General features: G+C 37.9%; 1 protein-coding gene across 19 annotated transcripts in view; it reads right to left on the reverse strand.

Moving 5' to 3' along the window:
• ST3GAL3 (ST3 beta-galactoside alpha-2,3-sialyltransferase 3) overlaps window positions 1–21493 on the reverse strand; it is a 207266-nt gene that overhangs the window by 119902 nt on the left and 65871 nt on the right. For 16 of the 19 annotated variants that reach the window (XR_003256853.1, XM_026086806.1, XM_026086813.1 and 13 more), the window contains 2 exons: window positions 19619–19661; window positions 142–234 (listed from right to left, as the gene is read on the reverse strand). Coding sequence is in view for 18 of the 19 variants with exons in the window: in XM_026086806.1 (XP_025942591.1) it covers window positions 142–234; window positions 19619–19661 (136 nt within the window). In the remaining variant the exon portion in view is untranslated. The remainder of the gene's footprint in view (window positions 1–141; window positions 235–19618; window positions 19662–21493) is intronic. The other 3 variants (XM_026086815.1, XM_026086809.1, XM_026086824.1) reach the window with 1 other exon arrangement.

The following is a 21493-nucleotide window of genomic DNA, read 5'->3' on the forward strand; positions in this document are numbered from 1 at the left end:
AAATTTCCACGCTGGTCTCCACTGGCACCAATAAAGCAACAGAGTAATGCCAATTTTCAAGGCAATTGCAACAGAACATCCACCCTGAGGGATGAGAAGTCATCAGGGAAGAAAAAAAATAATGGTAAACTAATCACTTACTTTGGGAAGATGACAGTCATGAGCGACGATGCATAACCAGGCTTGCACACTCCCTCAGAGAAATTTGCATACTTTGATGCCAATTCTGGAGGCCTGTGAAAAAAATAAGGAGAGAGTCACGACTCTCCTGGCTATGAACTGGTAAGTGTAATCATCCAAGTCATTTTATTATTTCTCCTTACAGCTTTTCTCAAAAACAGCTATGAGGAATAATAGAAAACACAGATGGGTATTTATTTCTTGTTCTATAGTATCACAGGAGAACATCAATAAAGAATAGGGTCAAAGATAACTGAAATACCACTAAACCTCTACTTTTGCTGAAGGGTTTTCACACCTAGGAGGGTAATCCTCCTGGAAGAAAAATATAAAGATATTATTTTAGGCTTCCACCTTTCAAAAGGAAGGAAGTAAAACCAACAACTTGTTTCAGCCATTTTTCTGGAGTATGATAGAAGTAAAAACTCTAGGGAAATATTATTTAGAAGATAACTTTCAAACATTTGAAACAAATCACCAAGCAGTTCTGATAAGCTCTCATCGAGGGTATGCATGCTTTCACTATTTGGGACAGACAACATTGCTGCTGTTCTATTGAGAAGTGTCCTAATAATCCAGCTTCCCAAATGATTCCAGGGCCAAATTCAGAGTACTGCTATTTTCATTCAGCTTTTGTACAGAAACAGGATCTGATTAGCTCCTAGCAATTCAAGAAGATATTTGAGTCCAGTACATACTTTTATCATAGCTCTACTGAGTCACCTGGAAGAAACCATTTAATCCTTTTGTGTCTCTGTTCACCACCTGCAGAATTCTTCTATTCATCTGTTTCACAACAGTATTGCAAAGGTTAACTGACTTGTGCTTTTGAAGTAATATTAGATACCTTAACCTAAGTCATGGTATGAGCATTAACACTCTTCCAGAAAATCGTGTTTACCGTTACACGTTCAACATTCAATGGAGATTGCAAGTGTTCGCTACCACAAAGAGTCCAATAACATTGTATATACTGCACCATTTTGATAACAGTAGGCATTCAATAAAGAAATTTTTCCTATGCATCAACAATAACAAATAAATTAAGTACTCTGTATAGATCCACTGGGAAAAATCCACAAAAATTATTTCAGAGAGCCCATTACTATCACAATCATGCTTTCTTTTCCAGGCATGCCCACATGGGCTACAATACCAGCTAACTAGCAAACTACTGCTAAATGTAACAGACATGGATCCAGGGAGCTGAGCCCCTGAACTGAAAGCCAGGTTCAGGAGATCTGTGCAGCAGGGCAAACACACCCCACTGCCACCCAGGGAGCTATATGTGAGTGACAGAGTAATCCCATGCTCAACTGGGAGTAAACTGGCAGGACCTCTCCTCCTTGTACTCATCCTGGGATCACTGCCCAAGAGATCAGAGCCATTTCCAACTGCATGACCAATAGATGGACATTTAGTTTTATGATTGTTTTATGACATGCACTACAAAACCCCCTAAATCTATACTACTTAAAAAGAGTATCCTATTTTTGCTCAGTAAACATCTAAGCTTTCATCCTGGAAAAGGATGTGAACAAGAGAAAATAAAAAGTTACTGTAAGTTAGGAATTTCATTTCTTAAGACTTTTATAGATAAAAAGCACCAGAAGCAGCTTAAAATGACATGAATCCAATTCTAGTTCTGCTACAGGTTTCATGCATGATTTTGGTTAAAATATTTAATTTTTTATGATCTCAATTCCTCATCTGTAAGATGGACAGAGCAATATATTTGACTGTGTACACTGTCATTTATTTATAGCAGAGATTATATTTCTCTAAATATATAAGAGAAAGAGATACGGATATAATACATTGTCTAGCACAACAGAAACCCATTTGTTTGGTTTCCATAGATGATATTATAATACATATTTCTAAACAAGAGATTAGCCAGTTCCCAAGAAATTAGGGGCTGAAATCTCAAAGATTTGCACTGAATGATTTGTGGTTTTGACTTCAGTAGGGATCTTTATAAATAGCCACAGAAAGGAAAAGGGCTGCTGTTACTGACAAAAGAGATTAACAGTACTAATTAAAGATTTAACACAAAACTTTGGCTTTTTGTTCATTAGTACCTTACAACAAAATGAGAAATGCTTAAGTAGCTCAGACGCATCAAGTTATTTGTGTACTCCAATGAGATGAATAGAAATTCTGCACAAGCATTACTATGCTTTTCTCAACCCAGAATATTTTAATGGTGCTAGAACATATCCCCTAGCACAGTCAATGGGGATAGCACAGTGTACAGACCACAGCTTACTGCTACATCCCAGCATTTCAGAAATGAAGAAACGTGGGAAAAGTTACCCTTATCAAGCAAACTTAAGCATTGCTGGATTTTTAGAGTTTAAACAAAATAGAGATATCGCTAATACCAAAATCTTCATAAAGAAGTGCAAAGTAACTGGAATTTATCTGCAGCCACCACAGCAGTGAGTCACTGCTGGCAGACTTGCATAACTATTTCAACAGCAGGCCTTTCCCAAATGACCTCAGCGGTCACACAAAATACCTTGTGCCTGCCRCAAAGCACAGGCATTTTTCTTCTCTTGTCTGCTTTAATGGTGCTTTCATTATCAAATTAAAATGCCACTCAAGCACCCATCATGGTGTTTCTGTAAAAGAATGGTAGGCTGAAGCCCTGACGCATCTGACTCATCTGGAAGGGCCAACCAGTGCAGCATGCCGACGTTTGAGCTGACAATTACAAAAACCACAAAGATACTCAGAACTACTAAAGCCCGAGGGGCAAAGCTGTTAACATTTCTTGGATGTGATAAAGTTCATGATCCAGAGCGCTGGAGGCACAATAACTCTCGTAAGCCAATTGTAGCTGCCATCTCACATCATTCAGCATTTGTTCCTATCTTTCCCTCTAGCAGCATATTGAGTCAGTCAGCTACAAAAAACAAGAAGTGGGAACTCTACTTGTTAAATCCATCTCTGGACATTTTTATTTGTCTGGTTTCTCCAGGTTATACATTTGGGCCATACTGTCACTGCCAGTACGCTCAATTATAAGCCTATGTTAGTGATAGTACAAAGCAAAATRTTAGAATAAGGCCGCGCACAGCCTTGCTGTCTGCCATTCTGCTACCTCACAAAGCTGTCCAAGCTAACATCATTTTAGATATCTAAATTTGCTCTGAGGGTTTTCTGAAAGATTCACACATTCAGTGCTTGTTTTATAATCCCGATTACTGCTTACATCAGATGGGTCAAGAACTATGCACCCTAAGCAAATAATGTTACCCTCTTTACTAGTAAATAGCTTCATCTCACTAGCTCCATTATTGTGCCTGGAGTCAAAGGATAACCAGATTATAATTTCTCAGGGCATTCTGCTTATTCCTTCCGAGTGCAAGTATGGTAACCTTCTCCTGAAACTTCTCCATCATTTCATAAACAGTAAAGATCTACATCAAACAAGAATTTTCCAAGCAGCTCTGTTAAAACTTGAGGATGCAAGTTATCCAGATGTGATGATTCCAAGACAACTACTATTAGTAGCAGCTTACAGAGAAAGCTGTTATGGTGAGTCAGCCAGGACTATCATACTATTAAGATACAAAGGTGGAAATCTTCTCTACATCTTCTTCCAAGTCTGAGCACATCTATTCCAGCTCCTGATTCTCATGCTCCTAGTTACAGCAAGGGCATCAGTTTGGTCAAGGTAGTTAAAGAACTAGTGGAACCTGCAGAAAGGATATAATTAGATGACACTATGGACCCTTAAATTTTGCGCAGATTTTGTGCAGGATGAGCTCACTAAGATAATAAATCTCTCAAGAATGAATGAAAGATACAATTCAAAGTCAGTAATGGTAAACATTGCAAATTTTAAACAAGTGTCTGCAAAAAGGTACAAAAGGAAAGCAATTGACTTATTCCACTAAAAAGAAAGTGCACTTAAAAAAAAAAAAAAAAAAACTTTTCTCCTATGAGACTAGCACACAACTCTTCCCTAAGATTGTCTGTGATTCCATACACTGTTATGTGGCCATCAGTTTCCCAGTTTGGTCAAGTTAGAAAGCCAGATGCCTTCAGAGGATTTAGAAAAAAGGAACAAGATTTTTTCCATCTGCTTGCTTTTGGCAAACGAGTGTCTTTTTTTAAAATCTCAAATATGAAAGCTTCACCATGCTAAATTTCTTCATCATGTCTTGATCAGGGACAGCAAGTCATCCTTATAGGAGTGCAATCTAAATTAATTTAGAAGAAATAAGTATTAAAATCAGTGATTGGGCTACTAAAGTAAAAAGTCCACAACTAAGCTCATGAAATTGAATAACAAGATCTAATTTAAGGAACAAATTGATTTTGCCTCTTTGCCTTCCATGTGGATTTTAAATTGTGGACTGTAAAAACTGAAAAGCTTTAACTGCTTGAGATTATCTTCTCCGAGGACTGATTTCTCTTGTTGTTACTATTGTACTCTACCGCAGATGAAAGATATGTACTGGTATATGTCAGGATACCGGAAGAATGAATAGGAGATGTTATTTAAGAACATGATATGATAAGCATGTGTAACATAGTGGTTATTATGAAGTAATAATGAAGTAATATTAGCAAGCAATAAAAGAGCAGATCACTAGATCAAAGCAGTTGATCTAAGACCCCCTGTGTCTACACTAGGGGTTTGGAGTATTTTACTTCAGATAGGATTCAGTCTGGTTCCCTGGGCCAAAGGTATCCATCATATACATGGCTCAAAGTTGGCCATAGGACAGATTTTTAGTTTGGACCCTTATGTCCCTAGTTAAGTGCTGTAGTGCATTTGGTAGACACCCAGAATAAAGCTTTCAGTTTAGTTTCTCCTGAAGGATGTCCAGGGACTACATTTCAAAATCAGTCTCTGAACTCAACCAGTGCACAGTAAGAGAGATGATTGTGGGATTTGCTTCAAAATTGTAGTATTGCTCCAAAGACGCTAATGAAAGCACAGCCCCAGTGGTTGGGGTGCGTGCCTGTTTTTTAATTAATATCAAGGGATCACAGATCTTTGAGTAGTATGTTCTATACAGCATTTATAGCCTAATAAAAAAGACAGTTTCCAGTCCTCAGTATGCTTTTTCATAATATCTCCTGGTCTTGTGAAGCAAAAAATCCCATCTGAGAGGGAAAAACCCTGAAACAAAACCATAAACCAAGCCCCCCTTCCCAGCTGGCAAAGATCTCTATTAAAGAGAGAGATGAGAAAGTAAGTGCCCATACGAATTCTCCCTTTCATTATAGTTTTTCAGCCTCGCAGCAAATACTATCAGTGCACGTAAAAGCATGGGAGGACACCTCTGGTGGGTCTGGTGATGCGGTTCCTTTTACCCTTCTCTAGCTATCCCTATTGAGTCACAAAGGAAAAGAGGTCATTAACAACAAGAGCACGCTTAACATGCATAGTAGCCGCTTCCTATATACCAGTAACAGCAGAGAACTGAAAAATGTGTTTGCACATCTAACTTTAAGCAGAGTCACAGTTATCATGTCATTTTGTCAGGCAGCATCCCCTTGAGCTCATGACACTATGGAAACATGATGAGCTGATGAACCTTCCTCTTTCTACGTGGCTGGAGCTCCACTTTTGGCAGGAGTGCAGCATGGTTGAGAACACTGCAACAGAAGTTTAAGGAACTCTTATAATAGCTCTGTTAGAAGTTTCCAAACTTTGGTTCAAAGAACTACATGAACTGATCCTGTAATATTTGTTGTTTTTCTAGTTCCAGCTGAGGAAAAACTAAACAGAAAAAAAATGGAATGAGGAGATTGAAAAAAAGAGGGAAAGCAGAATGCTTATACTGAGACAGGAAATGCATCTATCACACTATAGCCAGCTAAATAGACGTAAATATTTTCAAATCTTACTTCAGTATGTAAGCAAACTCCTCAGGGAGGTTGTATGACTGAATAGGAAGAAAGATGGCCCAAATCCCTCCTTCTGAAAAGATATGATCCATGCTAAAAAAAATGTCCTGTTCTGCTTCTCCACCAACAATTGTGGCTTCTCACGAAATTAATTTCTTAACAGAAAAGATAATCAGCATATATTTATATTTATTTGTTTGGACTATCCCAGAACACCAGCTGAAGCAGATTAGGTTACATTAAACCGCCTCAGGGAAACAAAGTTTTAAAGGCATTCTATTAAAAACCACGACCCATTGCCATGGCCCTAAATGAAGGCAAGATGCAAGCATCAATGCTGTCTTTGGGAAATATATGCTAGACAGAGGGACACTGAAAGCCAAAGACCACTCATGTAACTGGCAATGTCCTTCACCCTTTGTGAAGAGGTCATCTTTGCACAAACACACTGGAGAGAGGTTTCCATCCACAAAAACAGCATGAGGATTCTCGTTCCTTACTAAATTCCATTTCAGGTCTTTGACATAACAGAAAAAGACATTCCTGTCCTGGAATTAGATCACTAGGCAGAATAAGGAATTTCAGGTTAGTCTCAAGAGTGCAAAATTCATAAACACCTTTAAAAATACAGCTGTAGCTGATTTCTTCACCACAAAGGACTATATCATTGTACCATCTCTTATAGCGCAAAGAATCCAACAGCCCTGCAATACTCTGAAAAAGGGCAATCTGGAACTTCTCAATTAATAAACTTTCATCACCACCTAAAATAAGTCTTAGCATCCTTGTGGACAAAAAGTTAACAAGCTAGAAAGGCTTTTTACCCACAAAAAGAGAAACTCAATGCTGAGTTTATAAAACTGCAGTCAAAGGATGCAGGTAAAAAACCAAGAAGAGTTCATGGCACATTTTGTATGTGTTCTCTTGCTCCATATTACTCAAAGAATTGAGCAATATTCCTGATTTCCTGACCTCCTGATTTCCTTCAGTTTAACAAACTTCCCCTCTCTTGTCTAAAAAAAATTTTTTTTCCCTCTTACATCTTACCTTTAAGACTAGTATCACAGAAGAAAAAAAAAAACAGAATTGTATTCAGATAGACACTGATAATGAGTAAAGAAAATAGATCATTTGAGATTTTTAAAAAAGAAATAGGGAAAGAAGAAAACAACTCGCTTAAATATTAATTGTTAGACTAAACAAAAAGGATGAGTTATACAAACTTGATTTTCACAGAAGACAGCTGTTCACTGAACGTAGAAAATGTGAAATTATAAATATGAAGATGACTTCTTGCTGATTTTTCAATCATCTATAAATCTTTGGATAAAGAAACTTGGAACTTAAAAGATAATGTAACTTTCTGATAATCCAACATCATTCCTGAATGTATATTTTTAGAATTCTATCTTTTCTAGTTTCTATTTATTCCAAATTACAGGTTTCCAGCCTCAGTAAGCACAGGAATAAACCTCATCCTAGTTTGACAAATAAGAGACAAAGATGACATAACAGAATAGTCACTTATTATTTGGAGGGTATGTTGGGACTCATTCAGCAGTCAGTAACACTCTTCTTAGCAGTCAATAGAGAGAGATTCCTGCCTGAATTCCTTTCTGAAAGCACTGTCTAAAGAGACTAACTCTTAAAACTTGTAAAAATAAAATACTATAATCCTCTATGTAAATACCTTTCAAAACTCACTACTTGCACAGTGGCCATAAAAAGTGAGCCAATTAAAAGTCTGATGGAAAAAAACCTGCTCGCTTATCACATCCCTTTTTGCCCAGCGAAACAAARAAGATATATTGAAATGTCATAATTTTATTGCTATAACTCTTGGTCTTCATCACCAACCCTCATCTGTTACACCTAAAAGCAGGCAATGCTTTCTTTGGATCAGACACAGCATCTTTTTGTTTGTAATGTAATAAATCAAGCAGTGTAGGTCCAGGAAAGAAACAAGTGCTAAAGAAATTAGAACAAATAATTCAATCCAATTAGAATTCAGGAATCCCCTGCTCAAATTAGTAGGAATCTGTCCCTCTGGAAAAGAGATACTCCCCCAAAGGCTAGAGCTGGAAAAAAAAATAAATACAGATTTAACTTCCTGAAGACTCACAGTTGAAATCCTAATTTAAGTCTGCATATATTAAAGTCTAGAAGATTTGAATGACAAATTCCAGCAGTTAGCAGTTTTAACCAGAAAGTCAGTTACACTATGATTTAGATTATCAAACTTGATTTCTGAAAAATTAAGAAATAGTTCATTTTCATTCTAGAACACAACCATCCTATGGAATATTTGATTTTAGAGAAACTTTACAGCATTTAGCTAGGTTTAAAAGCACACCAGAACAGTAGAATGGTATGGAAAAGATTAGTAGTGAATTATTATTTACTGTATCTTAAGAACTAGGGACACCAATCAAAATGATCCTAAAGACATGAAAACTCTGAGAGGAAGGAGCATTTCTTCACATAGCATGCAGTTAATCAGAAGGACTCATTATGCCAGTGTGTTATAGAAGCCAGAAGTAGAAATGGGAACAAAAGATACTGAAAGGTCTAAACTCATCTCAAACTCAGGAACACCAAAGCTACCATTCCTTGGGACCTGGAGAACTACCCCAGAGCAAAGATCATTTCATATTTGGATGTCTTGTCCTTCCCCAAACAATTCCACTGATCCCTTCCCGACACAAGGTACTGGAGTAGGTGAATCTTCAGTTTGGCCATTCCTATTTTCCTACAAAGGCAGTTCACGGTATTAGCCCTTCATGCTTCTGTAGCTCAAACCTTAGGGAAATAAATTCCACTTGGAAAAAATCTCTCTTAGCTACCCAATAACAAATCTTAACAAGAACAGTTCAAAACACTCTCCTTTTTCACCTTCTCGGATAACTTTGCAGAGGTAAGGGTTGCATAGGTCGCCTGCAAAAATATATTTTTTTGAAAGATCTGGACAGCTTGTTAAGGAATAACAACTTAATTCCTTTTAATCAAGGAAAAAGAGGACTTTGGATATGGCAAGGGCTTTGCTTTTTTTTTTTTCCTGGCCTGGACTGAAATTTAGAGGAAAAAAGCTGGTCAGTGAATAAATTGTTTTAGTGGTATGTTGAGACTACTTCACAATTGAGGGATATGGTTTAACAATAATTTTACAAAATGTATACAGTCATGAGGGCCTGAAATTTCCCTCACTCCTCCTCCTGAAGTAACCTGGTTCAAAGAAAGCTGTTTTCACTGATATCTATTAGAGACAGATGTCATGAATTTGAACACACATCAATTAATCTAGTAAATACASACTGAAGTCTTAAAAAGCAGAAAGCTACATATTGGGAGGAAAGCATTTCCTCCAGAAATTACACACAGTAACTCTGAACTGGAGGAACACTTGCTGAAATGGTGACAAACGCGTCTTCACAACACTAACAAAATTCAAATCACTGTAGGAMAAATAATTAAGAATAGCCAGAACTATTAATGGTTAAGAACAGCTGCCAAGCCACCCAGATCAAAAACCTCTCCTGTTTACTCCATACATTGTTCTAGGGAATGCTTTTCTGCTAAGATGATTTCTTTTAAACTTCAAAGAGCATCTGTTAGTCTGAAGAGGCCATCCAACCAACATCCAAACTGCCACATGTAATGATGATGAGCCAGAGACCAGAATGAAGTTTGTCACAGAAGGAGAACTGTGCACAGTCCAAGTAATCAGACCTTCATTCATCTCATATCACCCTCAACTTCCTTCTGATTTAGGACTGATGTTCAGTGAGGCTATTCATGGCTCCCTAAAACAGTACATGCTGAGAAGATTTTCTAACATGTTTGGTAGACAGGTTAAAGGAGTGCTCCAAGGTTAAGCACTGAAAGAGGTTTCACTTTTCAGCAGAACAGATCCTTAATTCATGAACATAGCAACACTGCAAAATCACACAAGCCTGAATTTCATGATGATAAATTACAGTGTTGAATCCTGTACAGATCAGAGTTCCTGACTCAAAGAGATAGTTAGATGACATAACCATCCTTTGGTGACTTCTGCCTTCAGTGATATAGAAGGTGGACACTGCAAGAGGATGAAAAAAGATGAAGGAAGGTACTGAATATTTTGCAGCTGGAGAGGATGCTGCTCACATTTTTCAGGTAGGTCTTCAAGACTAGTCCTTTTCAAGAGCCAGGGAGAAGATATTTCCAAATGGGAATTAAAAGGAATAAAATCAAATATGGGTATCCAAACAGGTTAAATTCACATATCAAAAACATCTTGTTTCGTTTGTTTGACAAATTTTCAGTTTATCCTCCTTTAACCTGCTGAAACAGGTTGCAGGGCAGACAAGGAAGAAACAGCTCATAAGTGATCTGTGAAATCCCTGTCTCTGCCTTGGAGGCTCTGATTCTTGTTGCTGGGAGCAGAACTGGGGCTGATGCTTGTGTCAGGAGTAGGGCTTCTGGTTCTTCTTTCATTTTCTTCTGTGAGCTGAGATAGAATCACATGAGTTTCTGTGTACCATGAGAGTACAGAGTATTTCATACAAAGCAATACTTAATTGCTTGAGTTCCCTGAAAGCAACTAGAGAAAACCTTATCTGAGCTTCCAAATTCACCTCAAATATCAATACCTTCACCAACTGCTGCAGTACTCCCTGCCTGCCATGCCATGCAAGACACAGCTGTATGTAAGCTTCCTGCTAAAGGCAGCCTTCACAGTGCTTTGTTCAGTGTGATGGGCACCACACCACCCAGCTCTCACGTCAGCCCTATCAGCTCTGGGGTCCTCTGGAGTACTTCTCCAGAGCAGATTTGTCAGGGATGCCAGCAATGAAGTACTATATCTTTCTTTGTTTCTCCACGGAAACAGCGGAGTAAGTTTATCAGTCTGATCCCAATCTACCTTGTCCTTCAGACATAGAAGAACTTGCTTAGTAACACTCTTTATTTTACTGTTCCAAGACTTACGGTCAGGTTTCTAGTCGTAAGACTGGGAACAAAAAAAACAAAACATAATTCTGGATTATATTTAACAGGATTCCACCAGTCTCTTTCCTCTGGAGTTCCTCTAGCCTATTCTCTTTGTAAAAGCTATGGATCATGGTTTCACAGCGTTTCACTACCTGCCAGGTCACCATCCTCTCTTCTTCTTCTAGGCAATTCTTCTTAATTACAGCAATAGGGTTTCCTGCTTTCTTTCAGCACAGATGAAATATTGATTTTTTTACCTAACAGATTTTAATCACGGCTGTTAAAAGTATTGTTTGGTTTTACTGTCCTTCTCCAGCATGCAAGAAGTTGGTGTGCGTTTGTTCCACTCAACTCTTCCCTGCCTTGATGACCTAATACATATCCTTAAATTTTATTTATGGTGTTACTAGCCATACACACAGTACAACTTTGATGTATCTGGCCACATTACAGCAATACAGATGACAAATTTAGAGGCAGACTGAGTACACTGTCCCTTCTCACATACCCCACTTAAAAAATGTCCTCACCATCAGCTACAGAAAGATATAAATGAGGAGCTGACAACTAATCTGTGCCTAGATACCAGAAGAAGAGTGTTTTTCAGAGTGTCATGCCTCAGAGGCAGGCTTGATAAACATCATAATGTTCCCTTGATAGAATGATTCCCATTCAGCCATTAGAAAGGCCAGATGAGGATTCCCTAATACTTTTCCAAGGGAAACAGAATGGAAGTAGATTTCTTTGGAGGTGGAACAGGGCTGGCCTGCAAGAGGGGAGCTATGTCAAGCCAGGCAGATGCAGACGAGCTGATACTTGGTGATCACATGCCTTTGGGACTTCCAGAGACAACATCAGTTTGCATCAGTTTAATGATAAGCTGTTCAGTACCATCAGTGCTTTGATTCAGGACAAGCAGCAACAAAACACCTGTTTCCATAAGGCGTGCTGCAACTATGTTCATTATGATTGATAGCAAGGATGAGGTGATGAATGCCAATGTTTTAGCATAAATATATATCAAAACCCACAATCCCATAGAAAGCTAGTCCTTGCAATAAACTGTATAAGCAATTAGGTCCTTACGCTGAAGCAACAAAACGGGCACCTGTTCCATCTCTCTGTCTCAGAGCAGTATTTCTAACCTCTTCACCTGAAGTTTTGGGATCGACCTGTGCTTAGATAGCTCAGTCCATTACAATGACATGCATTTGTTCATTTATCATAAGTTATTCAGCAAGCAAGGGGGTCTTTGTAGGAGGATACATTCAGTAACTATAAATTTAACAATAATTTCTCAGTGCTGAAGCCGACCAAAACTTAAATAATTCATCTAATAAGTCTAATGTCTCAGTTTTAGAACAGTTTTCTTAAGGAAGAACGTGTAGGGTAGCTTCTTACAAGCTCTTCTCCCAAGAAGGCAAAGCAACAGGAGGGACCCTGAGCATTTATGAGCTTACAGCTAGTTCCCAAATTAGGTTTTGCCACTACACTAAGTTTACCCTTCTATGAAGGCAACAACTTCAAAATTTTTTGTTTAAACAACAGTTAAAGGAAACTTACAAAAGATAATTGATTATAACTATATCCACCCAGGGAAAAAAAAGAACACCCCCCCCCCCAACATTCTGTTAGGTTAATGCTACTGCGGTGAAACGTTACATACAAAATAAGCGTTCCACCTTACAGACAAGGAGACAAAAAAAGAACTGAGCCTTTTCTTTATAATTTCTCAGCTTTTATACGCTCAGTCTGGCTGGTTAAAAGAACTAAAAATGCACAAACCCAGTGCTAAGAGGAATATATAAAGAAAGAATCCTATTTCATGTGTGCTGGGCAAATAATTGTCTAACCTTCATGGACATTCATCCAAAGAACAAGTCCCTTTAACAAAAAACATTTCCTATGTATATGCACACCGACCAGAATTGTATATATTACAATTTTAATTCTTTTTTTGGTGGAAACCCATATTGGCCAGTATGTTATAGTGCTCAGGATCAAAAATGGACTGAAAAGCTTATGAGTCATCGCATTTTCCCTTTTAAAATATTGGCACATCAACTTTCTGCCAAGAATATGGAGTTCCCCTACTGTTTGAAGATTTATTAATGATCTCTAGCAGTCCAAAAAGCCCTCAGCTACTTCTTTAAAAATTGAAAGAATGTTGTCCAGACATACCAATTCAAAACCACATACACTTACTATCTACTGCTTGAAATTTTTTTGTTGTTTTAAAGGAAAGCATATAATTCTTTTTCATCCAAACAGAAACAACACCCCCCCCATGTATTTACTGAACACTTCTACCTTTTCTGTAAATACATTATCACTGTTTTCACTTATCCTCTATGTAAATCTGGTTTTCCAGGAACATTTTTTCTTTCTTTAAATGAAACTGAACTTACTGGAGCAAACAGTAAACGGCTCTTAACAATGCTCAGCTATTCATATCTTTTTACGTTACATTCTTTTCCCAAATGATTTGGTTCATAATTACTTCCAGCTTCAGGAAGCTGCCCCTTCTAAAAGCACCAAACATATATGTTTTTAGAATTTACTTTGTTTGCACGTAACAAATCAAGTAATGATTCAGTTATATCTAAGTAGCTAGCAATTCTGAGTCCTACAGTCTTTATCTGCTGCAATTGCATCTAATACAGGTATCCCAAAATTAGACAAAAGAGATTCTTGTTAGGAATCTTTATAAAAATTCCAAAGTATCAAAATTGGAAAAACTGAAATGAGCAAAGAATAGCAAAACAAATAATTGGGATGGCAATGACATTGCAACCAAACATGGGAAGTTGAAAAGATGAACAACAAACAGCCTGGTAAATGAATCACTGAATGGCTAGGATTCATTTTCTTAAGTATCTCAAATGCTTCAACAATTAGTGCAGACTGGAACCGATCAGGCAAGAGGACATGAATTAAGAGTCAAAGGAAGAAATGAAACGGCAAGAAATACCATCTGCCAGGAAAACACCAATGTTGCAAAGCATGTTAAGCATTGAAATAATCTTTCAGAAAAAGCACTGAGACACTCTTGCTTGTGACAGTCAGAATCCATTCATTTAGCCAGTGAGATATGCATTACTCCTGCCTGGGTAGGAAGGGAGATCATTGCAATTTCTCACTTTTTCCTTTTTTGCACAGAATTGTCGGAATACAGGAAGACAAATAGGAATGGAAACGGGGCACAAAGAAATCCCACAGCAGCAGGCACCAGCAAAGTCCAGCATTCCAACAAGTTTATTGCTTATTTTTATAGTGCTTAATGGCAAAGTACCACACATAGACACACTCATACTTTCAAAGCAACCTCCCACCCTAGAAACAAAATGAGGGGAAGGGGCTCTGTTTCAGTTCTTCATTATTAGAGCTCTGAAGGGAAGAAATTTAAACAAACAGAAGTAATCCAATCTGCTTGTTTCTCCCTAGCCCAAACTCCCTCCATTTTTACAGTCTTCTCAAAGTCTAGATCAGGTTTCGTTTGAGTTTGCAGGGTGAAGGCTGTTATTTTTGGCTCTCCCTTTTTTCCTCCCCCCCAAGACCCCAATGTCTTCATCTGTTATTTTTAAAGTGAAGTTTGAAGTTATCATGAATATTCAAAAATCTTTGTTGCATCTCCCAAATCTACTCTGTAARATGTCTAGCAAAGTATAGAGCCCACTGGAAAAAGAATGTTTTTCATTTTAATTATTACCCCAAAATCCAAAATGTATATAATCTAAACATATACTATATATTGAGCAAATACTAATATAACGAATATATTGTATTATGCTAGTGTGGTCAACCATACTAATCTCATAGTTAATTTTTCAAATTGGGAAAGGTAGTAACTTTCTTGCTTGTGCTTCTACCTATAAAAAAAAAAATTTACCTTCTCCCTCAAATTATAATACCCACACATTATAATACCAACTATCTTCTTGTTTTAGTGAAGAACTTATTTCCAGTATACCAAACACTGCCAATAAGCTCAAGCACATCTTGTAATATTTACAAAACATAATCAGGCAGCGGCTAATCCCCAGACAAATAAAGCCAATGCCTGGGACAACTCCTCCATCATTCATCAGGCAACTCTAAAACTTGAATGTTAAAATCTTAACTGTGGCAGCAGGTGAAGAGAAACATCATCCTGCCTTATAAGTGGACATTTTTCTTGCTGGTGTTTACAAGCATCAAATTGCAAAGCTAACCACAGAAGTATCTTTGAAAATAGTTTTTGGATGAGATGGACAGAAGTAGCAGTCACTAGCTTCCACCTCACTGAGTAAAAGGGCATGTAGGCAGAGGGAGAGCAGATCATATAGTTGCATGATGGCAGCAATGCAGGGGAACAGCCCCATGTCACAGGTTATTACAAAAAAGTTATTGACGTGCCCAAGATGAAGTGATTTTACACTTGTAACATGCCAAGACATACTCAAAGTAATCATTAAGGTCTCTACACTGAGCATTCACAAAGTGGTAAATGACAGAATAAAGAATGACCATGCAACCTTCATCTGGACCTCAATAAATACGCACTAAAACACAGTCTATAATTAACTACAATGATCATATGCTGATCCTCTTGCAGAATTCTCATTTCATTCAATGAGAATATAGTTTCTGCTCAGAGAATGACTCAGGATTTGTAGTGAATGAGACACTTGTTTCTAGGACCTGGCCAGCCTCAAAGAACTACTACAATATAAATATTTAATAATAATAGAAGCATGAAAGACTTTTGCCAAGCACAGATGTTGGAAAGCAACTGCAAGTCTTGGCATTTGGTGGCACCTAGTAATCTGCTGGCTGAATCACTAATGTGATTGATGGCTTTAAATTGTTCAGGAACTATTTGCCTCCACCAAGAGTTTAGACCTGTTAATTGTATCATATTTTTGGTATCAGTGCGTTTCTCTACACAACCAATAAGTGCTGGATTTTATTCTTAAAGCTTTTAAAGTGGTATGGGGCTCTGCTGCTTGGGAAACCCAGAGAAATTGATGCAGCTTACCTGTTTACATACTTCAGACATATTTTGTTTTGATATTCTAATTTCAGCAACTATGTTATGGTTGGTACGAACATAACTAAGAAAGGAGCTCCTCTTGCAACAGATTTTCACTGATCTGGTCTTGAGAATCCTTAAGTCTTTTTTGACGTTGAAAACAATCCAGAAACTGTGTTGCCTATAGATGTCCTGAGCTTACCATTCCCGCCATATTTCAGTTCATTAACAATCCCTACCTGGATAACATCCTGCTTTTCAAAAACTAAGAGACTTTCCTAGAGAGTTAGCCTGAGCACAGGCAGCAGCAAAGCGTCTTCCTTCTTAATACTCCCCTTTCTGACAAGCTAGTCCCTGTTTCTACTGTCACAGAAACAAGATTTCCAGCCAGAAACAGTCATTTCCAAGAAGCACTAGTACAGTACTGTAAAAATTTCCCATCCCCTTCCAGGTGAGATCCTCATCAACACCAGCCTCCCTACTGCTGCAGCAAGGCACAAATCTCAAAGAAAACACATCTCAAGGACTTTTGATAGATTTCCTGTCTGAAGGAAGCAAATCTGGTTTCCTTACCATTTCCCCAACCGCATGAGAACCAGTGAACAGAATCATTACACTGCTGTAACCACAACAAAATGTATTGCATCTGAATAATATGCGCTGGACACTTACAAGGTACAGAAGTAATAACGGATGGAAAAAAAATAAAGATGCAAAGGCAAAGGGACATACTACTATTTATTCATGTCATTTAATTTCTTTTGTATGATGTCATTTAAAATGCAAGTCAGAGCATTTAAGTTTTATCACAGATCTACCTTTGTAAAAAAAAAATGTTAATCCTCCAGGTCATTAGCATAAATTATATCAACTAACAGCAAGGAACAGATTTTGAACAAATGAAAGATTAAGGAAAAAAAATAAAAGAGCGAAACCTAATTGTTGCCCCAAGTGCTTCAAGTTGCACAAGATTCTCACATGCTGTCAATTAAGTGAACTCTGTAAAGTTATAATCTGTGGCAAAATTCCACTAGAATGATTATATCACAACAACAGACGTAATGAAATTATTTCTGCCAACAAAGTCATCAGTGCAGAACATATTATCCTTTTTAACACTCTGGGCAGGTTTTCTTTAAAACAGAAAGTGCTTCCACGATAGTACCATCTTGATTAAGTGTCACAGAAAGTAATCTGAATTTTAACAATTAGGTTTACTGAATTCACAGTGCATGCTTAGAAAATGTACTTGGTATCCTGCACACACGGTGAACTTGCGGAACAGCAGCAGAATCATCTAAGCTTCATCGTCTGTCATCCATCTTTCTTTCAAAATAATCCTTATTTAGTATATTTAATGATATTTTCATTTTTCCTCTAGCTCCTTCTGCTATTGAAAAAAATCATAGAATAATTCAGGCTGGAAGGGAACTCTGAAGGTCATCAGATCCATTCTCCCTTCTCAAAGTAGGATCAATTTTACTTCCAAAGAAGAAACCAAAAAAAAAGAATGAAAATACAACTTAAAACCAACAAAGGACAATTACAGTAAAAAAAACCATGTTTTTACCTATGTAATACTTGATTTCTTTGTTCCTTAGCCTAACCTCATAGTACTTGTTTTAATCATGCTGATTTGGGGTTACAAGCCTATTCAGAAGCTAACCTCATGGCTGATTTGCTTTTAAAGCAAATATGCACATTTAGGGTGCTATACAGATAACTTAAATAGTTAACAAAGAAAATACAATATCATTTTTAATCAAAAATGAAAGTTTTTAGTCGTGGGGAGTTTTTAAATAAAACCCTTTTTAGAGTTTTGGAAGTCTTCCAAAAAGTAAAAACTTCACTGGGCCTCATACTAAAATATGAGGAGGAACAGGCCGTGTCTCAAAGAGCTATAATCTAAATAGATAAAGACAGCAAAGAAGAGAAAAAGAGGTTGTAACACAGGCATGATGGGAAGGAAGATTCAACAGGACCTGCTAAAAGTAACAAAGAAAAGGACAGTGAACATAGAAGGAAGAGGGAGAGCAAGGCTGAAGCAGTGGCTTAGAGAAGGCATACTGGTGTCCGAAGCTGGTATGCCAAAAGCATGTGGACAGTCAGTAGGTGGCTGTGTTTTGAATACTACCGGCATTATAAAGTATGTTAAGTAGTCTGAAAAAAATTTGACTACTGAAAAACCTAAAAATTTTTTCCCTTACCAAAACCAAGATGGTCATTTAAAACTTACTTATCCTCTTCACAGTTCTGGCTTAATTTCTTGGCTTTGGCTTCCACATGCATAAAATTGAAGATAATACATCATCTCATTCCACGGTGTTGTAAAACTGAATACACTTTGTCTGCAATTCCCAAGGACGCCACAATACAGAAAATTCCACAAATGGGTAGTTCTGCAACCAGCTCAAGTTCCAAACAGTAGTCAACAAACAACTCTCAGTCACTACATTAAATGAGAGCAGAAGGAAACCTTGACCAGCTATGTATTCACTAAGCACCACCCTTCCCGCACACTGAATGAGATACAGATCCTTTAGAAAAATCAATATTCCTTCTCAGACATATACATTCTTCTACAACTCTCTTCTTTGCCAGTTAAACTCAACTATAGTAATTTACGTACCCTGTTTGTTCAATAAAAGAAGGTCCTACCTAGAGACCTGCTCATTCACTGCAAACAACAGTCCCTAGCACACTTACGAGGCTTTTATTCCACTGTGGGAACTCCCAAGCTGTTTAGTAAGACTGCACTCAAAAATTTAATGTTACACCCAATAAGTACAATGAAATTATCTAAAATATCAAGCATGGTTTTTATATTAACGTGAAACATTGTACAGTGTATGCACGCTCAAGCCATTCAAGGCCACTGGACTGCTTCAGTGTCTTTTTAAGCAGCAGAGGCAAAAGACTTTTAGCAGTCCTTTTGCTCCTAGTACCTAGTACCAAAATTTCTTCATGGCTGTTGACCTCAGAAACAGAGTAACTAGTGACCTCTAGTGTCAAGAAGTTCAGTCTCAATTTGACCGATTATGGCAAAAAGCAGAACAGTCTTACATGATGGATACCAACTTTCGGCACTTTGTTCTTTTTGTTACATAGCAAAAGGTTGCTACTACTACCCAATATTGAGGTTCTTTCCACTCTAACTTACAAACAAAAATTGTATCCATTTTTAAAGAACCAAGCGTAAAGGAATCATAAGATCCTAACATCTCAATAAATTACAGACTGACATTTCTCCTGCTTTTAAATGTTTAATACATTTTTCCTCATTTGGAAGATTAACAGTAGGATATCTAGGGCACAGAGACAGACATGGCTTTAGGTGGACATTAATTCCTTAATGACTGATCAAGAGGCTATTAATGACAGTGAATCACAATCCAAGCCAGCCAGCAGAGCCTAGTGTATGGTAAGAAGCTGTAATTGCCATATTGCCCCAGGACTTGGTTGTCCGAGGTAGAATTATATGGTCCAGGAAGCCAATCCGAAGACACTGTCCAAATGACACGGGAGTTGTTTGCAACAGAAATCTGTGAATACAGAAACAAAGAAAAGTCCTACTGTTTTACTTACAGTTTTGAGTCCAGGTTCAGGAGAAAGCCCAGTTTGTCATATTCTGGAAAACAAAAGCAAGGGACATAATATCATAAAAACTGCAAGCATCTCCTCTGCAAAAGGCACCAAAACCAAAAACCAGCAAATGCTTATAGAAGGGCACTAATTATTTCTTACTGGAAATAGCTACATCATAAATTCCAGTTGCTAGCAGCTGTTATCACAGATTATTGTTAAAGATATTACCAAATTCTCATTTCTGAATCTCCAGGAAATACTAAAGCAAGAGGATGTGTGGGTCATCATTGACTTAGAAATCACTAGAATTAACTGAGATATCTGTAATCAAGACAGCAAAGCACCACTGAAATAGCACATGCAACTGCATACAAAGCTTTCCCGCTTGCAGTCGAAATCATTTTGCCAGTAATCTGCACAAGTGAGGCTCCTCCTAGCTCCTGAAGTGGTAGCGCTTCCAAATTTTTCTTGACTCCTTGTCTACTCCAGCTCACAACTTTGTAATCAAGCAGAGGGTTGCTCATGGTGGCATTCAATAGGAAACTGCAAAGTCAGAGTTTGTGCTGCTTAGAATCAGAGGAAATAGTTACAGATACTGAAACAAACTTTTCACTGGGAATAACTCCCGTATAAAAGCTTTGCATTCAACATCTTTGAATACATCGTGATCTCATAAACCAAATACTTCATACAAAAAATAAAACTCTGAGAATTCACTTAAGATGCATAACTAAAAGGTGTAGTGTCCTCCTTGTATTTGGTTATGCTCAAGGGCCTCCTCACACTGAGAACCACCTGAGTCTCACTATGATACAAGACAATACATAGAGAAGATTAAAAGGTAATCCCTCAAGAGCTTAATGGTCAGGATGTATTAAAAGAAACAAGAAGCAAAGTACTGTCACAGCTTTTCTGAAAGGGCACAACAGGAAGGAAATAGAGAACAAGATTGCTTTCCTTATGAAATAACATCAGAATTTCTTCTGCAGGATTTTACTTACAAGATCACAAGCTCTTCATGCTATCACTTACTGACAGAACAGAAAACCTTAAAAAAGCACCCAAGACAAAATCGTGGCAGACATAGATCAGCGTAAACTGTGCCACTGATTTCAATGTCATCAAGATTTAATTCCTGGTTAATGGGAAGAACTATGATCCATTTAGCTTTGCTAACAGAAATTGCAGAACATGTGAGCACCTGATATCAGCACATGCTTTCCCTTCTCCGCCAGCACCCCACATGCCACCTACCCCCCTTCATTCACCTGAACCCCCCACCTTCTCCATACTGAAAGTTGCGTTCCCCGCATATGTGTCTTCCCCTGTAACTTTCTCCTATTTTATTCCTCCTACAAGAAATTCTTTCATGTCCAACCTTATCCCCACCACTTGTAGCATCATATGTCCCTCCATCCCTCCTTTCTCTTGCTTGTCCACCACATCACAGGGCTTTCGCATGTTGCCCAGGTTCTTCTTCCCCATTGCCATGACAAGGGCACTGTGATCACCCTTCCTGGCCACATAGGAAGATATCCATTCAGGGCAAATACATGCTGGGAACTTTTATTAACCCCTGCCCCTTCCTAAAACATCCATACTAAACAAACAGCAACAGATCAAAACTACAGCCATTGACCAATCTGTCATCATCCTAATTTCATTCCAACTAACATATCCTACTTCCCAAGAGCCAATACAAAAAGAGGAAATGCAGTATAAGAGATACATCACCTCATAACTAGAGAGCAACATCCTGGGCTTTCTACCAACTCAGCATTTTATGAGCTTTGCAACCAAAGCACCAGAAAACACACATTAAATGCTCAGGGCCACATGCGCCATATCTCCATTGCTATGATTCGTAACAGTTAC

Source organism: Apteryx rowi, unplaced genomic scaffold (genome assembly GCF_003343035.1).
Source record: "Apteryx rowi isolate R43461 unplaced genomic scaffold, aptRow1 scaffold_7, whole genome shotgun sequence".
NCBI classification, from domain to species: Eukaryota; Metazoa; Chordata; class Aves; order Apterygiformes; family Apterygidae; genus Apteryx; species Apteryx rowi.